General features: G+C 39.7%; 1 protein-coding gene across 1 annotated transcript; it reads left to right on the top strand.

The window, feature by feature from the left end:
* The first annotated feature begins 6,091 nt into the window (after window positions 1-6,091).
* rangap1b (Ran GTPase activating protein 1b) lies at window positions 6,092-16,697 on the top strand. The gene is made up of 16 exons (XM_017686053.2): window positions 6,092-6,226; window positions 7,888-8,005; window positions 8,145-8,272; window positions 8,377-8,436; window positions 8,517-8,696; window positions 8,797-8,931; window positions 9,036-9,194; window positions 9,454-9,567; window positions 9,730-9,829; window positions 10,780-10,864; window positions 15,288-15,405; window positions 15,534-15,635; window positions 15,828-15,930; window positions 16,055-16,143; window positions 16,264-16,385; window positions 16,500-16,697. Exons 2-16 carry the CDS (start codon window positions 7,897-7,899, stop codon window positions 16,576-16,578), a joined length of 1,683 nt encoding a protein of 560 aa, XP_017541542.1. The 5' UTR covers window positions 6,092-6,226; window positions 7,888-7,896; the 3' UTR covers window positions 16,579-16,697.
* Window positions 16,698-17,551: the final 854 nt, after the last annotated feature.

The following is a 17,551-nucleotide window of genomic DNA, read 5'->3' on the forward strand; positions in this document are numbered from 1 at the left end:
CGCATCTCGAGGATTAACCGCAGAACAACTTAAGACCTCCAGTTGGTTCACTGGACCAAAGTTTCTCTGGCAAAGGGAATTGCCTGACAGAGAGCGGAAAGCGGAAGAAGTTAAGGATGATGACCCTGAACTCCGAAAGGCATACGTCTTCAGCACCAAGGCAAAGGAGGACAGATTATTATTGGACCGCCTTGAGAAGTTCTCTGACTGGTCTAGAGTAGTGCAAGCAGTGGCCAGATTGAGACAACGAGTTAAAGAACAGAAAGGTAAAAAACAAAGAACCAATGAAAGTACGAGCTTAGAAGAAAGGAAAGAAGCAGAAATTGTTATAGTCAAGTTAGTTCAGGAAGAAGCGTTTCCAAATAAATAAATAAAGAGCTTGAAAGCAAACAAGGTTATCTCCAAGTCCAAGAACAGTAAGCTGTACAAGTTAAGTCCATTTTTGGACAAAGAAGGGATCCTGAGAGTAGGGAGACGTCTAAGTCAAGCCTCGTTACATCCACATGTGAAGCATCCAGCAATACTTCCAAAGGGTGATCACATATCCAGCTTACTTGTCAAGCACTTTCACGAGCGAGTATACCACCAGGGACGTGGAATGACGGTCAATGAACTGCGAGCTAACGGATGGTGGATCCTAGGATGCAGCAGTGTAGTGTCGTCGCACATATTCAAATGTGTCAAGTGCCGAAAATACAGAAGACGTACCGAAGACCAGAGAATGGGCAACTTACCGGAAGACAGAATGGAAACAACTCCTCCGTTCACGTACACCGGCATAGACTGCTTTGGTCCTATACATGTAAAAGAAGGGAGAAAGAATGTTAAAAGATATGGACTTTTACTTACCTGTTTGTGTTCAAGAGGTATACACATTGAAATGCTTGATGATATGACATCTGATGCGTTCATCAATGCCCTAAGAGCGTTCATTGCCATAAGAGGAAATGTTCGTCAACTTAGAAATGACCAAGGAACCAATTTCATTGGTGCAAAGCGAGAGTTTGCAGAACTCATGCAAGGAATGTGTGAAGAAAAGGTGAAGGCTTTAGGATGCGAGTTTCTAATGAATCCTCCAGCGGCAAGTCACATGGGTGGCGTCTGGGAGAGACAAATCAGAACCATAAGGAGTGTTCTCACTGCCATTCTTGACCAGTCAGCGCAAAGGCTTGATAGCTCATCCCTAAGAACCTTCTTTTATGAAGTGATGACCATCATCAATAGCAGACCACTTACTGCTGAACTTCTGAACGACCCATCCGCACCTGAACCATTGACTCCGAATCATATCCTTACAATGAAGTCCACTGTAATCTTACCTCCACCTGGACAGTTTATCAGAGAGGATCTTTATCTTCAGAAGAGGTGGCTGCGAGTACAGTATTTAGCCAACGAATTTTGGATTCGATGGAAAAAGGAATATCTATTGAGTTTGCAATCAAGACAAAAGTGGCAGAAGAACAGAAGAAACCTGAAGGTGAATGATATTGTGCTGTTACAAGATGACCACGCCCCGCGCAATGAATGGAAGCTGGCCCGAGTTGTAGAAGTATATCCGGGGTCAGATGATAGGGTGAGAAAGGTCAGGTTGATGGTTAGTGACACTACATTTGATGGCAAGGGTAAAGCCACTACGAAAACACTGCTTCTAGAGAGACCTGTACACAAGCTAGTCACTTTACTTGAGACAGATCAAGATGTTTAATGTTTATCTTGACATTCTATTCTGATTGTCCATGTTGTTTTTTGCATTTTATGCAAGGTTTAATCTTTGTTTATGTACACACAATGTTTTTGTGTAATTGTCACTAACGTAACGTTTAAGGTTCAAAGGGCTCAAATGTACCTGCAACAGTCAGTAAATGTTAGAAATCCCACAGTAAGGTTGTGAGATTTGGTGGGAGTGTTACTGTAGCTACTGTAAAGGTTACATGTTTACATGAGATTTCCAAGTCAGAATGTATTTTTGAGTAATCTTCTGTATTTTTATTTTGACGCTATTTTAGTTAACAGCAAATGTCTTTTATTTTGTCACTTCCGCTAGGATGCTAGCTGGCGCCGTCAGGTGCAGGTTGAGTAAAGAGATGCTCGTATTAAGTTAAAGATTAGCCATAAACTATCTTTAGAAGAAGGTAAATTAATGTTTATTGGTACATACGAAATTAAGAAGACTCCAAGATGATTTCCTTTCCTAGCATGCAGCCAACGAGGTATTTTGTGAAGTTTGTACTTTATTTTCATCTTATATTATTTGCTATCATGTATGCTACCTAGCTAACATGGTGTTTTTTATGTCTAATACTGTGTATTAGTTTTCACGGTTTGATATGGAGAGGACTTCAGTAAAACCCGTTAAAGAAAACCACTTGTGTCTGCTTGTGCATCGGGAGGGAGTCACAGCTACCCCACATCAATCTGCCAGACCCGCGGCTTTGTCTTCTACATTTTGTCCCATTAAATTGCAAGCGTTCCTGGTGAGACACAATCTACTATTTAGAGGGGACCATGTTTCAAGATCCCACTATCCATCCACGGTAAAATTCTGGAAAGAATGGAATACATAAATCCACTTGTCACGTGGCAAACAGTTTCCAGTGTTTCCACATGTTCAATCTCTTTGTCTGCTGTTTGCTTTTCCACAGTACTGACTTTCCATATGGGTGTGTCCTTCAATTATCTTACTCTTTGACACAAATCATGTGCCCAGTGACGTACTGCACTGGGAGGAGTTCCGGTTGTACTGGGAAGGATTTTTGCTGTTGAATGTGTTTTGGAGAGACAGATGCGCTTGCAGTGCTATAACATGTGGCTCAAGTGCTTCTGAAATGGTATGAGTGATTGCTTTTTTATCTAGTTTAAATTCATCCTTGGAGTATTTACACTTGCATTTTGATGTGGCTTGGCCTTATCCAGATAAAATCCTGACACTAACATTGCATGAAGGGACCAGGTGTCAAAGGGGTCCTTTTGATCTTTCTAGGTTGCGAGTCAGTGAAAAGGTGATACGTGTTGCAACTTCTCCACAAACACATATCTCAAACAAGCCATGTTTGTTTTGCAGGACGCCTGTAGCTGAACCTCTTTTTTGTGCTTTCACTGGTTTGGGAAAATGTTTGAATATATGAAGAACTTGAGTATTAAAGTTTCTGGATACAATCTCTAGGGAACAGAAACTTGTCCAGTGTTTTCGGCATTTTGAAGCCATCAGGTGCTCTTTCTATAAAAGTTTGTCTGCAGGTTTTGTTACAAGACATTTAAAGAAATCAAAGGGAACTACCCCATGCTTTTATTATATTATCTATTTTTTTTATATTCCTGCTAATAGGCCTAATTTACTGACTAATGATTTGTTGTTAAGACCATTGAAACTTAATGTATAGCCATTATATATATTTATGTATACATGTAATATCTGAATTTCATTGATAATATTGATTGAATTTTAGTACTAATAATAATGCCTCAGATTCTGAATTTTGAGATGTTTGAAACATGACTATAGACCACTGTAGTTGTGCATCATTCTGTGGTCCTCGTTATGTCCATATAAGGAAGTCTGGGTCTAAGCCCCATTTCTCTATGGCCAGAATGAATAGGGTTTTCGAAAAGTCGCCTCTATCGCACCCTGTATTAAATAAAAATGTTCAGACCCTGATGCGTTTTTGTCATGTGTACATTTTTCTCACAAATATTACTGGATCCTCCAAATTACGAGATCATGAAGAGCTATAATACTAATATTGCTACATGCGAGCTAAAGCTACCGTGCATCAGTTTGATCTCGCAATGCTACACGAAACTAAGGTGGGCTGAGCCGCCGCTCAGACGAGCTGTGCTATATTATTGAAACGTTCTACTGTAACCACTAGCGGAACAAATCAGAGCCAGGCCTGGGGCGGGGGAAATGACCGGGCCCTTTATGCCCTTTATTATTTAATAAAGCTCATCATAACATCATTTTACAACAGACACATGCCCACAACAGCAGGGCTTACAAGCTTCACTTATCGGCGATCCACTTGAAAATTTGCGTGTCATAAAGTTAAATGTAAGAGTGAAAATAAAGCCAGTCATGCAGAACAACATTTTATTCAATATTTTACACCTACTACATCACTAAAGTCATTCGGTCTCGTAAAGTTTTTAGAAACCATGACTCAGTCCTGACTGTGGCAACCTTTAAAAACCCTGTGTAAAACTTGAATGATGGGTGATGTAAGGTAGGCTATGCCTTTGGACACATACCATGCTCATCTGGATACAATCAGGAGAGGGCCCGTCTTCTCTAGCTCTCTTCGGACGTGATAGAGGCCCGGCTACTTGAAATCTTATCCTCTCTCCCATCCCAGCCCCCCTGAAGCCCCGCCCCTGACTGTAACGCATATTTATGGGTATACTCATAAATAAAACCTCTAGGTAGGATATGTTGATAGGCTAAAACTGCTTATACTACCCGTGTTAAAACTATGAGGCTGAATATAGTTTTTTTTTTTATTTGTAACTTTTTGTTTGAATGTTTCTGTTCCACCACAAATGGTGCAGCTGCTAGGACCAGCTATCACAAACATTAGCAAACTAGACAAAATACTGACCTGTCAGTTCTTTTAAACAGCAAAATAAGTTAATGTCACTCAGCTGTCAAGCAGAAATAGAGAAACATCCTCATTCATGCCTTTCAACCGTTCATGAAACTGAAGTCAGCTTCTTTTTTGAACAAAAAGCTGGCGAATGTCCTAGGAAAATGCCCTCAGTGAAATGTTACTGGCATTAAAATAATAATCAGGATATCCACCTAAATCAGTTTATCAGCAGTGAGCAATGATATTAAGCTGAGTCTACTGGATTAGAGTGTAGGTACGTTTATAGACCACTTCAAATCAAGCTAAAAGGAGAGATCTATCATATTTCAATGAGCATCAGATGAAGAACAGAAAACTGCAGGGAAACCTGGTGATTTTGTTCTGACTCCTTTTGATCTGCTCTCAGTCTAAACATGGAAATGTGTACTCCCAAAACCTGCTTAAGAAGGCTGCCAGCCTAATGACATGAATTCGGTGCACAGTAGCTTTAGCTCACATGTAGCAATATTCATATTTCAACTCCTTAATGACCTTGGATTTTGGAGGATCCAGTGATATTGGAGAGAAGAATGTCCACAGGACAAAATGTATTGGTTTTTGAACACTTGTATTTAACACAAGGTGTGATAGAGGTAATTTTTCGAAAACCCTATTCATTCTGCCCATAGAGAAATGATGCTTAGTCAAAGAGTTCCTTACGTGGGCATAACAATATGGCGCCGACTACAAAATGACAACACAACTACAGTGGTCTTTTGGTCACAGAGAAACAAAAATGCTCATGGGAGTAAATAACATAGAAACATCCATCACCCCAGATGGGACTCAAACCCACAATCCTTGGCTTAGGAGGCCAGTGCCTTATCCAGTAGGCCACTGGGGCAGCATAGGTGCAAATTTTCCCATGCAGTGTATCTGAATGTACATTCTGAAAAAGTTTGTTAGTTATGTATAAAATTCTATATGACATAAAGTAAATAAAAAGTTAATCATTAAAAGAGAAAATCTGAAAAATGTTTGAAAACTTCAAATAGTGCCTCCCAATACTTTGGACAAGTCTTCATGCTAAGGATGGTTAGATGTAGCTATGCTGGTTGCTGTAATTAGCTAACTAGGTTAGCTGTTAGCTACATCAGCTGGAGGGCTTCATGAACTCACATTAGGATTTACTTGACTACAGCTCTTTAAATCAGTCAAATTATTTGACACTCTGCTCCCTCGTCCTTTTTACTTTGAGTAGCAGAATCCAAACAAGTGTTCACTTGCTTCATTACACTTGTCCTGTCACTACACTTAACGTTACCACATTCAAGTGTCTTTTTCAAAGCGTATTCTCTATACTCTAACAGCTCTTAGGCTTGAATCTGCAAATCACTAGTTTTAATGTATATTTAACGGGCAAGCAACTGAATCGTGTCCAACTTTTTCAGAGTAGCTTAATGTCATATTTTAACAGGTGTCCTTACTTTTATTTTGAAAAGCAAAAGACAGGAACCGGCACCGGGTTTATTCCTGCTTCCATGCGCTCCATGTTGTGAGATACAGTGTAAGCGGTAAACGGAAAGTAACTTAACCTTGTAGACTTACTCAGCTCGAAGTCTGCAGTGTGAAGGAAGCATCAGCAACGTACATTTAATATCCGATTGGTAATGTCCAAATGCCTAAACTAATAACTAGCTTTTATATGAATAAGACATGATAGTGAACTAGTTAGCCAAAAAAGTTGAGACCTAGGTTGGTTGTTGTTTTGCTCTCGACTTAGCGGTTAGATAGCTAACTAGATAGCTAGCTAACACAATAGTTCATTTTAGTCTTGATAATGAACATTAACTAGCTAGTTGACTATTTTTAAGTTAAACAAAACCGGTTCTGTACCTACATGACTAGTAAATCAAAATCCATATGTGATTTAAAAGTTTAAGCCTTGATTATGCTAATATCTAAGGTGTGGATTAACGCTAGTTAGCTATATAACGTTTACTGCCATTTAAAAATCCTTTAAGTTAATACAAGTCTGAATTAAAGACGCTAGCTGTCTAGCAGACCACGTGCTCTTTCTCTGACTAGATATTGGGTTATGATGTGACTATCTTTGATTTACGGATCTAGAAAGTTATTGGTGAATGAAAGCGTGAAAAAAAATAAATACACACACGTGTGTGTGTATATGTGTGTGTGTATGTATATATATATATATATATATATATATATATATATATATATACACACACACACACGTACGTACACACGTGTGGGAGGGAGGGATGCCATCTCTGCCACAAGTCAGTTTGTGAAATTTCTCTTTCATTTGCAGCTATACCTACTTCCACTCTTCTTGGAAGCTTTGTGTATGATTTTAGATTGTGTGTGGGATTTTTTAACCCATCCATCCAGAAAAGCATTTAGACGCTGTCAGACACTTATGTTGGATGAGAGGGCCTGGCTCACAGTCTCTGTTCAAGTTCATCCCAAAGGTGTTTGATGGGGTTGAGGTTAGGGCTCTGTGTGGCCAGGCAAGTTATTTCACACCAAACTCACCCAGCCATGCCTTTATGGACCTTGCTTTGTACACTGGGACACTGTCATGCTGGAGCAGGAAATAACCTCCCCAAACCCGAAAAGTTAGAAGCGTACAATTGCCAACCCCCAAAAAACAAACCCATAGCATTATCCTTCCTCCACCAAACTTTACAGTTGGCACAATGCAGTCAGGCTAGTAACATTCTCCGGGAATTCTTCATACCCAGACTTGTCCATCAGACTGCCAGATAGAGAAGCATGACTCATTCACTCCACAAAATATGTTTTCACTGCCAGAGTCCAGTGGCAGCATACTTTACACCACTCCCATGATGCTGGCATTGTGCATTTTGATCTTAGGCTTGTGTGTAGCTCCTCGTCCATGGAAAACCATTGCGTGAAGCTCCTAATGCGCAGTTCTTTTGCTGATGTTGCTTCCAGGGGCAATTTGAAACTTTTTGAAACAGGGCAGATCTAGCAGGACAGACATTTCACAAACTGGCTTGAGGTGGAGGTGGCATCCTATGACAGTGCCATGTTTAAAGTCACTGAGCTCTTCAGTACAACCAATTCTACTGCTGTTGTTTGTCTATCAATACTGCAAACCTATGTGCTTCATTTTATCTACCTGTTAATATTGGCATGTTAGTCCTTAAAAATATACTTAAAGTAAAAATATAATTGAATACATTTTTAAGGACTAACATGCCAATATGTGCATGTGTGCATCAGGCAGAAATCAGAAAACTGAAACCTGTTTTTGTTCTGCTTCCATGGCTATTCAAAGGGAAAACTAATGGCTTCTCAAGATATTGCTCAGCTTACAGAGGCGCTGGCTAAGACTCATGTTGGGGAAGAGTTAAGCTACAGAGGTCAAGGACTGAAGCTGGATGATAAGCAGTCAGGTGTGAAAGTAATTTGATATTAGCACCGTGTATAATTGTCAAGTGAACATGTGTGATGAGCCTTTCTTGCATTTGAGAACAGTGTTGATCCTGTGGTACTGTAACAAATGAGACAATAAGTCATTTTCTCTGTCTCTAGTGGAAGGGATAGCTAGAGAGATAGAACAGTGCAAGTATCTGAAGGCATTGAGACTGGAAGGAAATACTATTGGGGTGGAAGCAGCACGGGTCATTGCAAAGGCTCTTGAGTCCAAAAAGGAACTGCAGGTACTTTACCTTTATTTGAGGTGTTTATGAGGTTTTATCACTTTCAGCAAAAACTGATAATTATTTGTTTTCTTTCATTCTTTGTTTTCCTTTTATTCTCTAAGCGATGTCACTGGAGTGACATGTTTACAGGTCGCCTTCGCTCTGAAATTCCTCCTGCCTTGGTGAGTCGCTAACTAATGATGTAAGTTATAAATAATTGTTTGAACATGCAATAACAATAACCTAAACCATACCTTTATAGAAATCACTGGGCAATGCACTGATGACTTCAGGGACCAGGCTTACTGAACTGGACTTAAGTGACAATGCTTTTGGTCCAGATGGAATAAAGGGCATTGAGGTCCTCCTGAAGAGCCCTGCGTGCCATACTTTACAGGAACTCAGGCTCAATAACTGTGGCATGGGCATTGGAGGGGGAATAGTAAGTGGTGGTAGTTAATACTGAAGATTTAAATGATCAAAATGTATCAAAATTAAAAGCTTTATCACTTCTTAAAACTGTGGGACTTATGTGTTTCTAGATCTTGGCCTCTGCATTAGCTGAATGCTACAAGCAGTCAAGTGTTGCTGGGTCCCCTCTGAAGCTGAAAGTCTTCATAGCTGGACGTAATCGTCTGGAGAATGATGGTGCCATTGCTCTTGCCCATTCTTTTCAGGCAATGAAACAATGTTTTGTTTTTTGTTTTGTCTTTTCCTCTGTTTGCAGCTCTAATTACATTGACATTTTCAGTTTGACTGTCATCTGCTTTTCTTTTTACAGATGATTGGTAGTCTTGAGGAGGTTCACATGCCACAGAATGGGATCAACCATCCTGGAATCACAGCTTTGGCCACTGCAATGCAGCACAGTCTCAACCTCCGTGTACTCAACCTCAATGACAATACCTTTACCAAGAGAGGAGCGGTAGCCATGGCCCAGGTATGATACACATTTAAGTCCAAGTAAAAACAGATTTCCCTAGAACGGTGATATTGATTATTTTATAAAAGACTTTCAAAATTATTCCAAGGTTAATGACGTTATTATGACAGCACAGGAAATGACTTGATTCAGAATTGATTCAGACATTCACATGTAAAGGCATCACTGTATTCCTGAACTTGGCAAATTCTAAGAAAATCCTTAATTAATGTGACTCAAGTGTGAGTATTAGAGTGTGTATGTATTCTGTTTGCAGGCTCTCAGGCACCTGCGCAATGTTCAGGTGATTAATTTTGGAGATTGTCTGGTACGTTCTGAAGGTGCTATTGCTATAGCAGCAGCCTTAAGAGAAGGACTGCCAATTCTCAAGGTCAGCATTTCATCACTTTGACAATTTCCTGACATTTGTTTTTATATAAACACTAAAATTATTAATAATTAATAATCACAATTTTTCTTATGTTGTTTTGTTTGAAATAAAATAAAACTGCAGTTAAACCCACAAACCCCTTGATGTGTGTCATGTCCGTAGGAGCTCAATCTGTCTTTTGGGGAGATTTCAGAAGCTGCAGCTTTGGTAGTTGCTACAGCAGTACGGGACAAAGCTGATCTACAGAAACTGGACCTCAATGGTAATTTCTGTTGATAATGTTAACGTACACTATATGCTAAAACTGTGTGGACACCCCTTCTCATTATCGTGGTCAGGTGTTTCAGCCACACCCTTCGCTAACAGATGCATAAAATCAAGCACATAGCCATGCAGTTTCCATAGACAAACATTGGTAGTAGAAATTGGTCATGCTGAAGAACTCAGTGACGTTAATCATGATACTGTTATAGGATGACAGCTATGCCACAAATTAATTCATGAAATTTCAGCCCTGATAGATTTGCCCCAGTCACCTGCAAGTGCTATGATTGTGAAATGAAAGTGTCTGGGAGCATTTCAACATTTCAGTCACGAAGCAGTAGACCAGACGTACAGAGTCACAGAGTGTTGAAGCACATAGCATGTAAAATGGTCTATTCTCTGTTGTATCAATCACTACAGTTCCAAACTGCCTCTGAAAGCAACCACAAGAAGTGCATCAAGAGCTTAATGAAATCAGTTTCCATGGCTGAGCAACTACAGACAAGCCTAAGATCACTATATGCAATGCCTAATGTCAGCTGGAGTGGTCCCTGGAGCATTGGAAATGTGTTCTCAGGAGTGATACACTGATTGCACTTCACTATCTGGCAGTCTGATGGATGAAATTTGCATTTCCTACTGGAATGTATAGTGTTAACAGCAAAGTTTGTTGGAGCAAGGGCAATGGTTTGTGGTTGTTTTCAGTGGCTGGGGCTGTTTTAAATAACATATCAAATAACAAATCAAAGTGTGCTATAATTGAAAAAAAAATTGGCATAATGCCAGTAGCACACAAAAATATTAGTATCATTACTTAATTTTATTATTTTTTTTGCTGATGTTATTTAAAATAATGAAGAGACTGGGACTTGAAGTGAATCCAAAAGCCTTAAGGACTAATTGGAGGACTGTTATAATTGAACTGAGCAAGTGTTTCTCTGTGGACAGGAAACTGCCTGGGAGAGGATGGCTGTGAAGCTCTTAAAGAGTTCTGGGAAAGTGTGAACAGGGCAGATGTTCTTGGCTCGCTTAGGTATTGTTTTGCTTTTCTAAGTGCTGAATACTGTAAATGCATGTTTTCTAATCTTTAAGTGCATATTTTTGTTTGTTGCCTAGGTTTGTCTGAATATACCATTGATATTTGCATGTTTTCATGTACCCACCCTCCTTTAAAAAATGATTTACAATAACCCCAACCTCTGGAACAGAATCTATTGCCTTGTTTTTTTCTCTCTGACATGGTAATGTTTTTGATGTCTTCACTCTCTAACAACATATTGACATATCATATGAACTGAAGCTTGACTTTGATCTTAATGGTTTGATTCAGTTGTTCCCAACCCTGGTTCTATAGTATCCATGTCCTACACATTTTAGCATTTTCTTGCCTTGAACACATGCACTTAAAGTGAAATGCAACCCATTAAAAAATCTGGGGAAATGTGAAATTGTTTAATATTTGAATGTTTACATTATACATTAACATTAAATGGCTCTCTCTCTCTCTCTCTCTCTCTCTGTGTGTGTGCGTATATATATATATATATATATATATATATATATATATATATATATATATACACACACACACACATATATATATATATATATATATATATATATATATATATATATATATATATATATACATACACACGCACATATCGTTTGGCTAAACAGAGAGATAGAGCTGGAAAGGATGTACAGCAGGTTAGGCTGATAAAGGATAGAGAGGGAAATGTACTAGTGAGTGAACAGAGAGTGTTGAGTAGATGGAAGGAGTACTTTGAAGAACTAATGAATGAGGAAAACGAGAGAGAGAGGAGGACAACGGGGGGACAGATAGTGGATCAGGAAGTGCAGAGAATTAGTAAGGTGGAAGTGAGGGCAGCTTTAAAAAGGATGAAGAATGGAAAGGCAGTTGGTCCAGATGACATACCTGTGGAGGTATGGAGATGTTTAGGAGAGAAGGCAGTGGACTTTTTAACCAGGTTGTTTAACAAAATCCTGGAGAGTGAGAGGATGCCTGATGAGTGGAGAAGTAGTGTACTGGTCCCCATAAGAACAAGGGTGATGTGCAGAGCTGCAGTAACTACAGAGGTATAAAGTTGATGAGCCACACCATGAATGTATGGGAAAGAGGTGTTGAAGCAAGGCTAAGGCGAGAGGTTCAGATCAGTGAGCAGCAGTTTGGTTTCATGCCCAGAAAGAGTACCACAGATGCAGTTTTTGCGTTGAGAGTGTTGGTAGAGAAGTACAGAGAAGGTCAGAAGGAGCTACATTGTGTCTTTGTGGATCTAGAGAAGGCATATGATAGGGTGCCAAGACAGGAACTGTGGTACTGTATGAGGAAGTCAGGTGTAGCTGAAAAGTATGTTAGGGTGGTGCAGGACATGTATGAGGATAGTGAGACAGTGGTGAGGTGTGCAGTTGGAGTGACAAATGGTTTCAAGGTGAAGGTAGGGTTACATCAGGGATCAGCTTTGAGCCCCTTCTTGTTTGCAATGGTGATGGACAGGTTGACAGATGAGGTCAGGCAGGAGGCTCCATGGACCATGATGTTTGCAGATGACATTGTAATCTGTGGTGAGAGTAGAGAGCAGGTGGAAGAGAATCTGGAGAGGTGGAGGTTTGCACTGGAGAGGAGAGGAATGAAGGTCAGTAGAGATAAGACAGAATACGTGTGTGAATGAGAGGGAGGCAGGTGGAAAGGTGAAGATGCAAGGAGTAGAGGTCATAAAAGTGGATGACTTCAAATATCTTGGGTCAACCATCCAGAGCAATGGACAGTGTAGAAAAGAAGTGAAGAAGAGGGTGCAGGCAGGATGGAGTGGGTGGAGTCGGATGTCAGGGCTGATGTGTGACAGAAGGATAGCAGCAAGAGTGAAAGGGAAGGTTTACAAGACAGTAGTGCGTCCTGCTATGATGTATGGTTTGGAGACTGTGGCTCTGTCTAAAAGACAGGAGGCTGAGCTGGAGGTGGCGGAGATGAAGATGCTGAGATTTTCGTTGGGAGGGACAAGGATGGACAAGATTAGAAATGAGCAGATCAGAGGGACAGTGAAGGTGGAGCAGTTTGGAGATAAAGCCAGAGAGGCCAGGTTGAGATGGTTTGGACATGTGTTGAGGAGGAATAGTGGATATATTGGGCAAAGAATGTTGGAGACGGAGCTGCTGGGTAGAAGGAGAAGAGGTAGACCTCAGAGAAGGTTTATGGATGTAGTGAAGGTGGACATGGAGATGGTTGGTGTGAAAGTAGAGGAGGCAATGGATAGGGCAAGATGGAGGCAGATGATCCGCTGTGGTGACCCCTAAAGGGAGCAGCCGAAAGAAGAAGAAGAAGAAGATACACACATATACACATACACTCACTGGCCACTTTATTAGGTACACATTAGGTGTTTGCTTTTGCTTGTTAACACAAATAACTAATCAGCCAATCACATGGCTAAAACTCAGTGCATTTAGGCACGTAGAGGTGGACAAGACAACTTGCTGAAGTGCAAACCGGGCATCAGAATGGGGGAAGAAAGGTGATTTAAGTGACTTTGAACGTGGCATGGTTGTTGGTGCCAGACGGGCTGGTCTGAGTATTTCAGAAACTGCTGATCTACTGGGATTTTCACACACAACCATCTCTAGGGTTTACAGAGAATGGTCCGAAAAAGAGAAAATATCCATAAATAAATAAACTAAATCTCTGAGGAATGTTCCAACACCTTGTTGAAAGTATGCCATGAAGAAGTAAGGCAGTTCTGAAGGCAAAAGGGGGTCCAACCTTTTACTGTACCTAATAAAGGGCTGGTGAGTGTGTGTGTGTATACATACATACATACATACATACATACATATATATATATATATATATATATATATATATATCCATCCATCCATTTTCCAAGCCGCTTCTCCGTCAGGGTCGCGGGGGGGTGCTGGAGCCTATCCCAGCAGTCTTCGGGCGAAAGGCACAATACACCCTGGACAGGTCGCCAGTCCATCACAGGGCATATATATATATATATATATATATATATATATATATATATATATATGTATGTATGTGTGTATACACACACACACACACACACACACACTATATTGCCAGAAGCATTCACTCGTCTGCTTTCACACACATGAAGTTGAGTGATATCCCATTCTTAATCCATAGGGTTTAATGAGATGTCGGCCCACCCTTTACAGCTAAAACAGCTTTAACTCTTCTGGGAAGGCTTTCCATAAGGTTTAGGAGTGTTGTTTTGGGAATATTTGACCATACTTCCAGAATTTGTGAGGTCAGACACTAAGGCCTGGCTCGCAGTCTCCACTCTAATTCATCCCAAAGGTGTTCTATCAGGTTGAGGTCAGGACTCTGTGCAGGCCAGTCAAGTTCTTCCACACCAAACTTGCTCATCCATGTCTTTATGGACCTTGCTTTGTGTACTGGTGCGCAGTCATGTTGGAACAGGAAGGGGCCGTCCCCAAACTGTTCCCACAAAGTTAGGAGCATGAAATTGTCCAAAATCTCTTGGTGCTGAAGCATTAAGAGTTCCTTTCACTGGAGCCAAGGCCCAACTTCTGAAAAACAACCCCACACCATAATCCCCCCTCCATCAAACTTTACACTTGGCACAATGCAGTCAGACAAGTATCATTCTCCTGGCAACCGCGAAACCCAGACTTGTCCATCAGATTGCCAGACAGAGAAGCGCGATTCGTTTGGTGATGCATTATGCTTGGTGATGTAAGGCTTGGATGCAGCTGCTCGGCCATAGAAACCCATTCCATGAAGCTCTCTACACACTGTTCTTGAGCTAATCTGAAGGCCACATGAAGTTTTGGGGGTCTGTAGCAATTGACTGCAGAAAGTTGGCAACCTCTGCGCACTGCGCCTCAGCATCGGTTGACATTGCGCTGTTATTTTATGTGGCCTACCACTTCGTGGCTGAACTGCTGTCGTTCCCAATCGCTTCCACTTTTTTATAGTACCCCTGACAGTTGACTGGAGTATTTAGTAGCAAGGAAATTTCATGACTGGACTTGTTGCGCAGCTGGCATCCTATCACGGTAACACGCTGGAATTCACTGAGCTCCTGAGAGCGACCCGTTCCTTCACAAATGTTTGTAGAAGCAGTCTGGGTGCTTGGTTTTACACACCTGTGGCCATGGAAGTGATTGGAACACCTGAATTCAATAATTTGGGTGGGTGCGTGAATATTTTTGGCAATATATTGTATATATGAGTCATGGGACAGGCTTGATCATTAGCTGATTACTTAGATTGGGCATGTTTTAGCAGGAAAAGCACTAAAATATGCAGGGCAGTGGTACTCCAGGACCAGGGATTTGGCTGAAATGTTTGCTGTAAATTGAAATCCTGTAGAGAAAATACAATTTTTTGAGTTTCTTGATTTATTGTGCAAATTTGTTGTGCCAATTCATGAAATATATAATTGTAGTGATGATGAAGGGGAGCTAGATGAGGAAGAAGAGGACGATGAGGATACAGAAGAAGATGATGAAGAGCAGAACTGTGTAAATGGGACAAAGGAAAATATTGATGGAAGTCCAGCGAAGGTAAAATTTTCTGTATAGATTGCACATAAATTTTTACAATTATTAATTAAAATTATTACAATTTTAATTTACAAATGCTGGCAGTAACAGGTGAAGCCAAGATAACAAAAAGTATTCTTTCTTCACAGGTGACTCTCTGCAGTCCAGGTCTTTTATCCTTCCTACATTCACCAACATCAGAGAAATTGCTTAACCTTGGAGCCAAGAGGACACAGTTAATTGAGCAGCAGGTGTAACAGATTGCTGGGGACAGCCTGTCAGATCTGTTATGTTTCTTATGTTTTCAAAGCACTTGTTTTGTACTGTTTGATAACCACATACTTACTGCTTGTTTAATTTCTATCTTCTACCAAGGCAATGTTAATTATCTGAGATCCGTGTCTTGCTGGATAATTGCTAAAATCTGTCCCTTGATGTGTCAGCTTGATTTTTCAGATGCCACTAAAATGGCAGAGGTTTTTCTTCAGATCACCTCAGTGTATAAGGAGGAGGCAGAAGTGAAGCAAGTCGTTTTCGAAACTGTTGGTATGAGCATAACGCTTTATCCTCATATATATATATATATATATATATATATATAGTTTTTCTCTGAAATTAGCTAGTATTTTTTCCCTTGATTATTGAAACTCTCTTCCTTTGTGTTGTACAGATACTCTTTTAAGGAAGGCATTTTCCAGTCCTCACTTTCAGTCTTATATTTTTGTCTCTTCGCTGATGGTGAACCTGGGGCTTTTAAAGGTACCACTTTCATTAATATGATGTATCTGTCACCGTGACACTCTCACTCAGATTATTTCTGACATGTCAGTATGGTTCATTACCTCACACATTGCATGTTGCTACATGTTACTATGTCAGGGTGAGGAAAAGATGAAGAAAGTGTGTGTCTTGCCTGGTCATCTTATTGTCCTGGAGCACTGTGTTGGGCAGGACTACTTTCCTGTGGACCTGGCTGATGTTCTGGAGATCTTTTTGACCCGGTTGGTTAATGTTTTTTCAGAGCTACCTATTACAGTATTAGTAGTTTTTCTTTATTGAGAAATCCATTTGCTATCTGTAATAATCTTATACATTTGTGTATATTTGTCTTTCAGAAATGGCAAAGTCTTAGAGTCTTGTTCCAGTGCTAGAGATGCCCTTAAAACTGCACTGGAGAAAAGGATCACTGCTTAGTTCCCTGCATTGTATGCAGCCATTGAACACATCATATGGGTCAAATACACAGGCCAAGTACTTAACCTGAAATGTTATTGAAAAAAAATATTTTATATATATATATATATATATATATGTTTTTTTTTTTTTGTTGTTGTTTTTTTTTTTACAGTGCTGTTGATCGGAAACAGGGTTTGCAATGTCTACAATACAAATGTAGCTATTTTAATTTATTAACTAAAACGACCAGTGAACCTACATGTCGTTTGTGCATTTTAATTAAGTTGATAGTGGTAAAACAGTTGTAATTAAAAATTCAGATATATGGTTTTGTAAATTTCTGTAGAATGGAGCATTTCACATCAAACCACTTTGTATGACTTCGTTTACACCTTAATGTGTAAATTATACATACATTTAAAAAAATGTTTGAAATTACCTGGTCTGAAATGTACAAAGTACAGTGTAAACTAGTGCCTCATTATTACAAACAAAACATAAGGTGAAATTACTGAAAATATTCTTGCAAATCTTATGCGGTATTCATGCACAGATTCAATCTGGCATAAGTGTGGTAGAAATCTATGGACTTTTTTGGTCAGTACTTTGTGATCATTTAGATGGATAGAATACTTGAAGAAGAAACAATATTGTATAGCACTCCTGAAATTGACATTTAGTCTGATATTATCAGACATAGTAGAATTTGTACAAAAACTAAACTGATTTGAAGGTTTCCTCAATGTAAAACTCTGCTTTACTCTTCTTGACAGAGTTTGTTGTCACCCATGTGCACAAACATTTCTGTTTGGTTAATGCCAAACTGAATCAGTAATGTGAAACAAAAGTAAAAGCATAGGTTTTTTTTTTTTTTTTTTTTTGCTTCTGTTTTGCATTTTTCATTCCTTCACCAGGAGAACTATAGTTTCAGGCATCCCATTTTTACCATATCTTTATTTTCATACATAAAATATATAAATAAAAAAAATGA

Source organism: Pygocentrus nattereri, chromosome 13, assembly GCF_015220715.1.
Source record: "Pygocentrus nattereri isolate fPygNat1 chromosome 13, fPygNat1.pri, whole genome shotgun sequence".
Taxonomy (NCBI): Eukaryota; Metazoa; Chordata; class Actinopteri; order Characiformes; family Serrasalmidae; genus Pygocentrus; species Pygocentrus nattereri.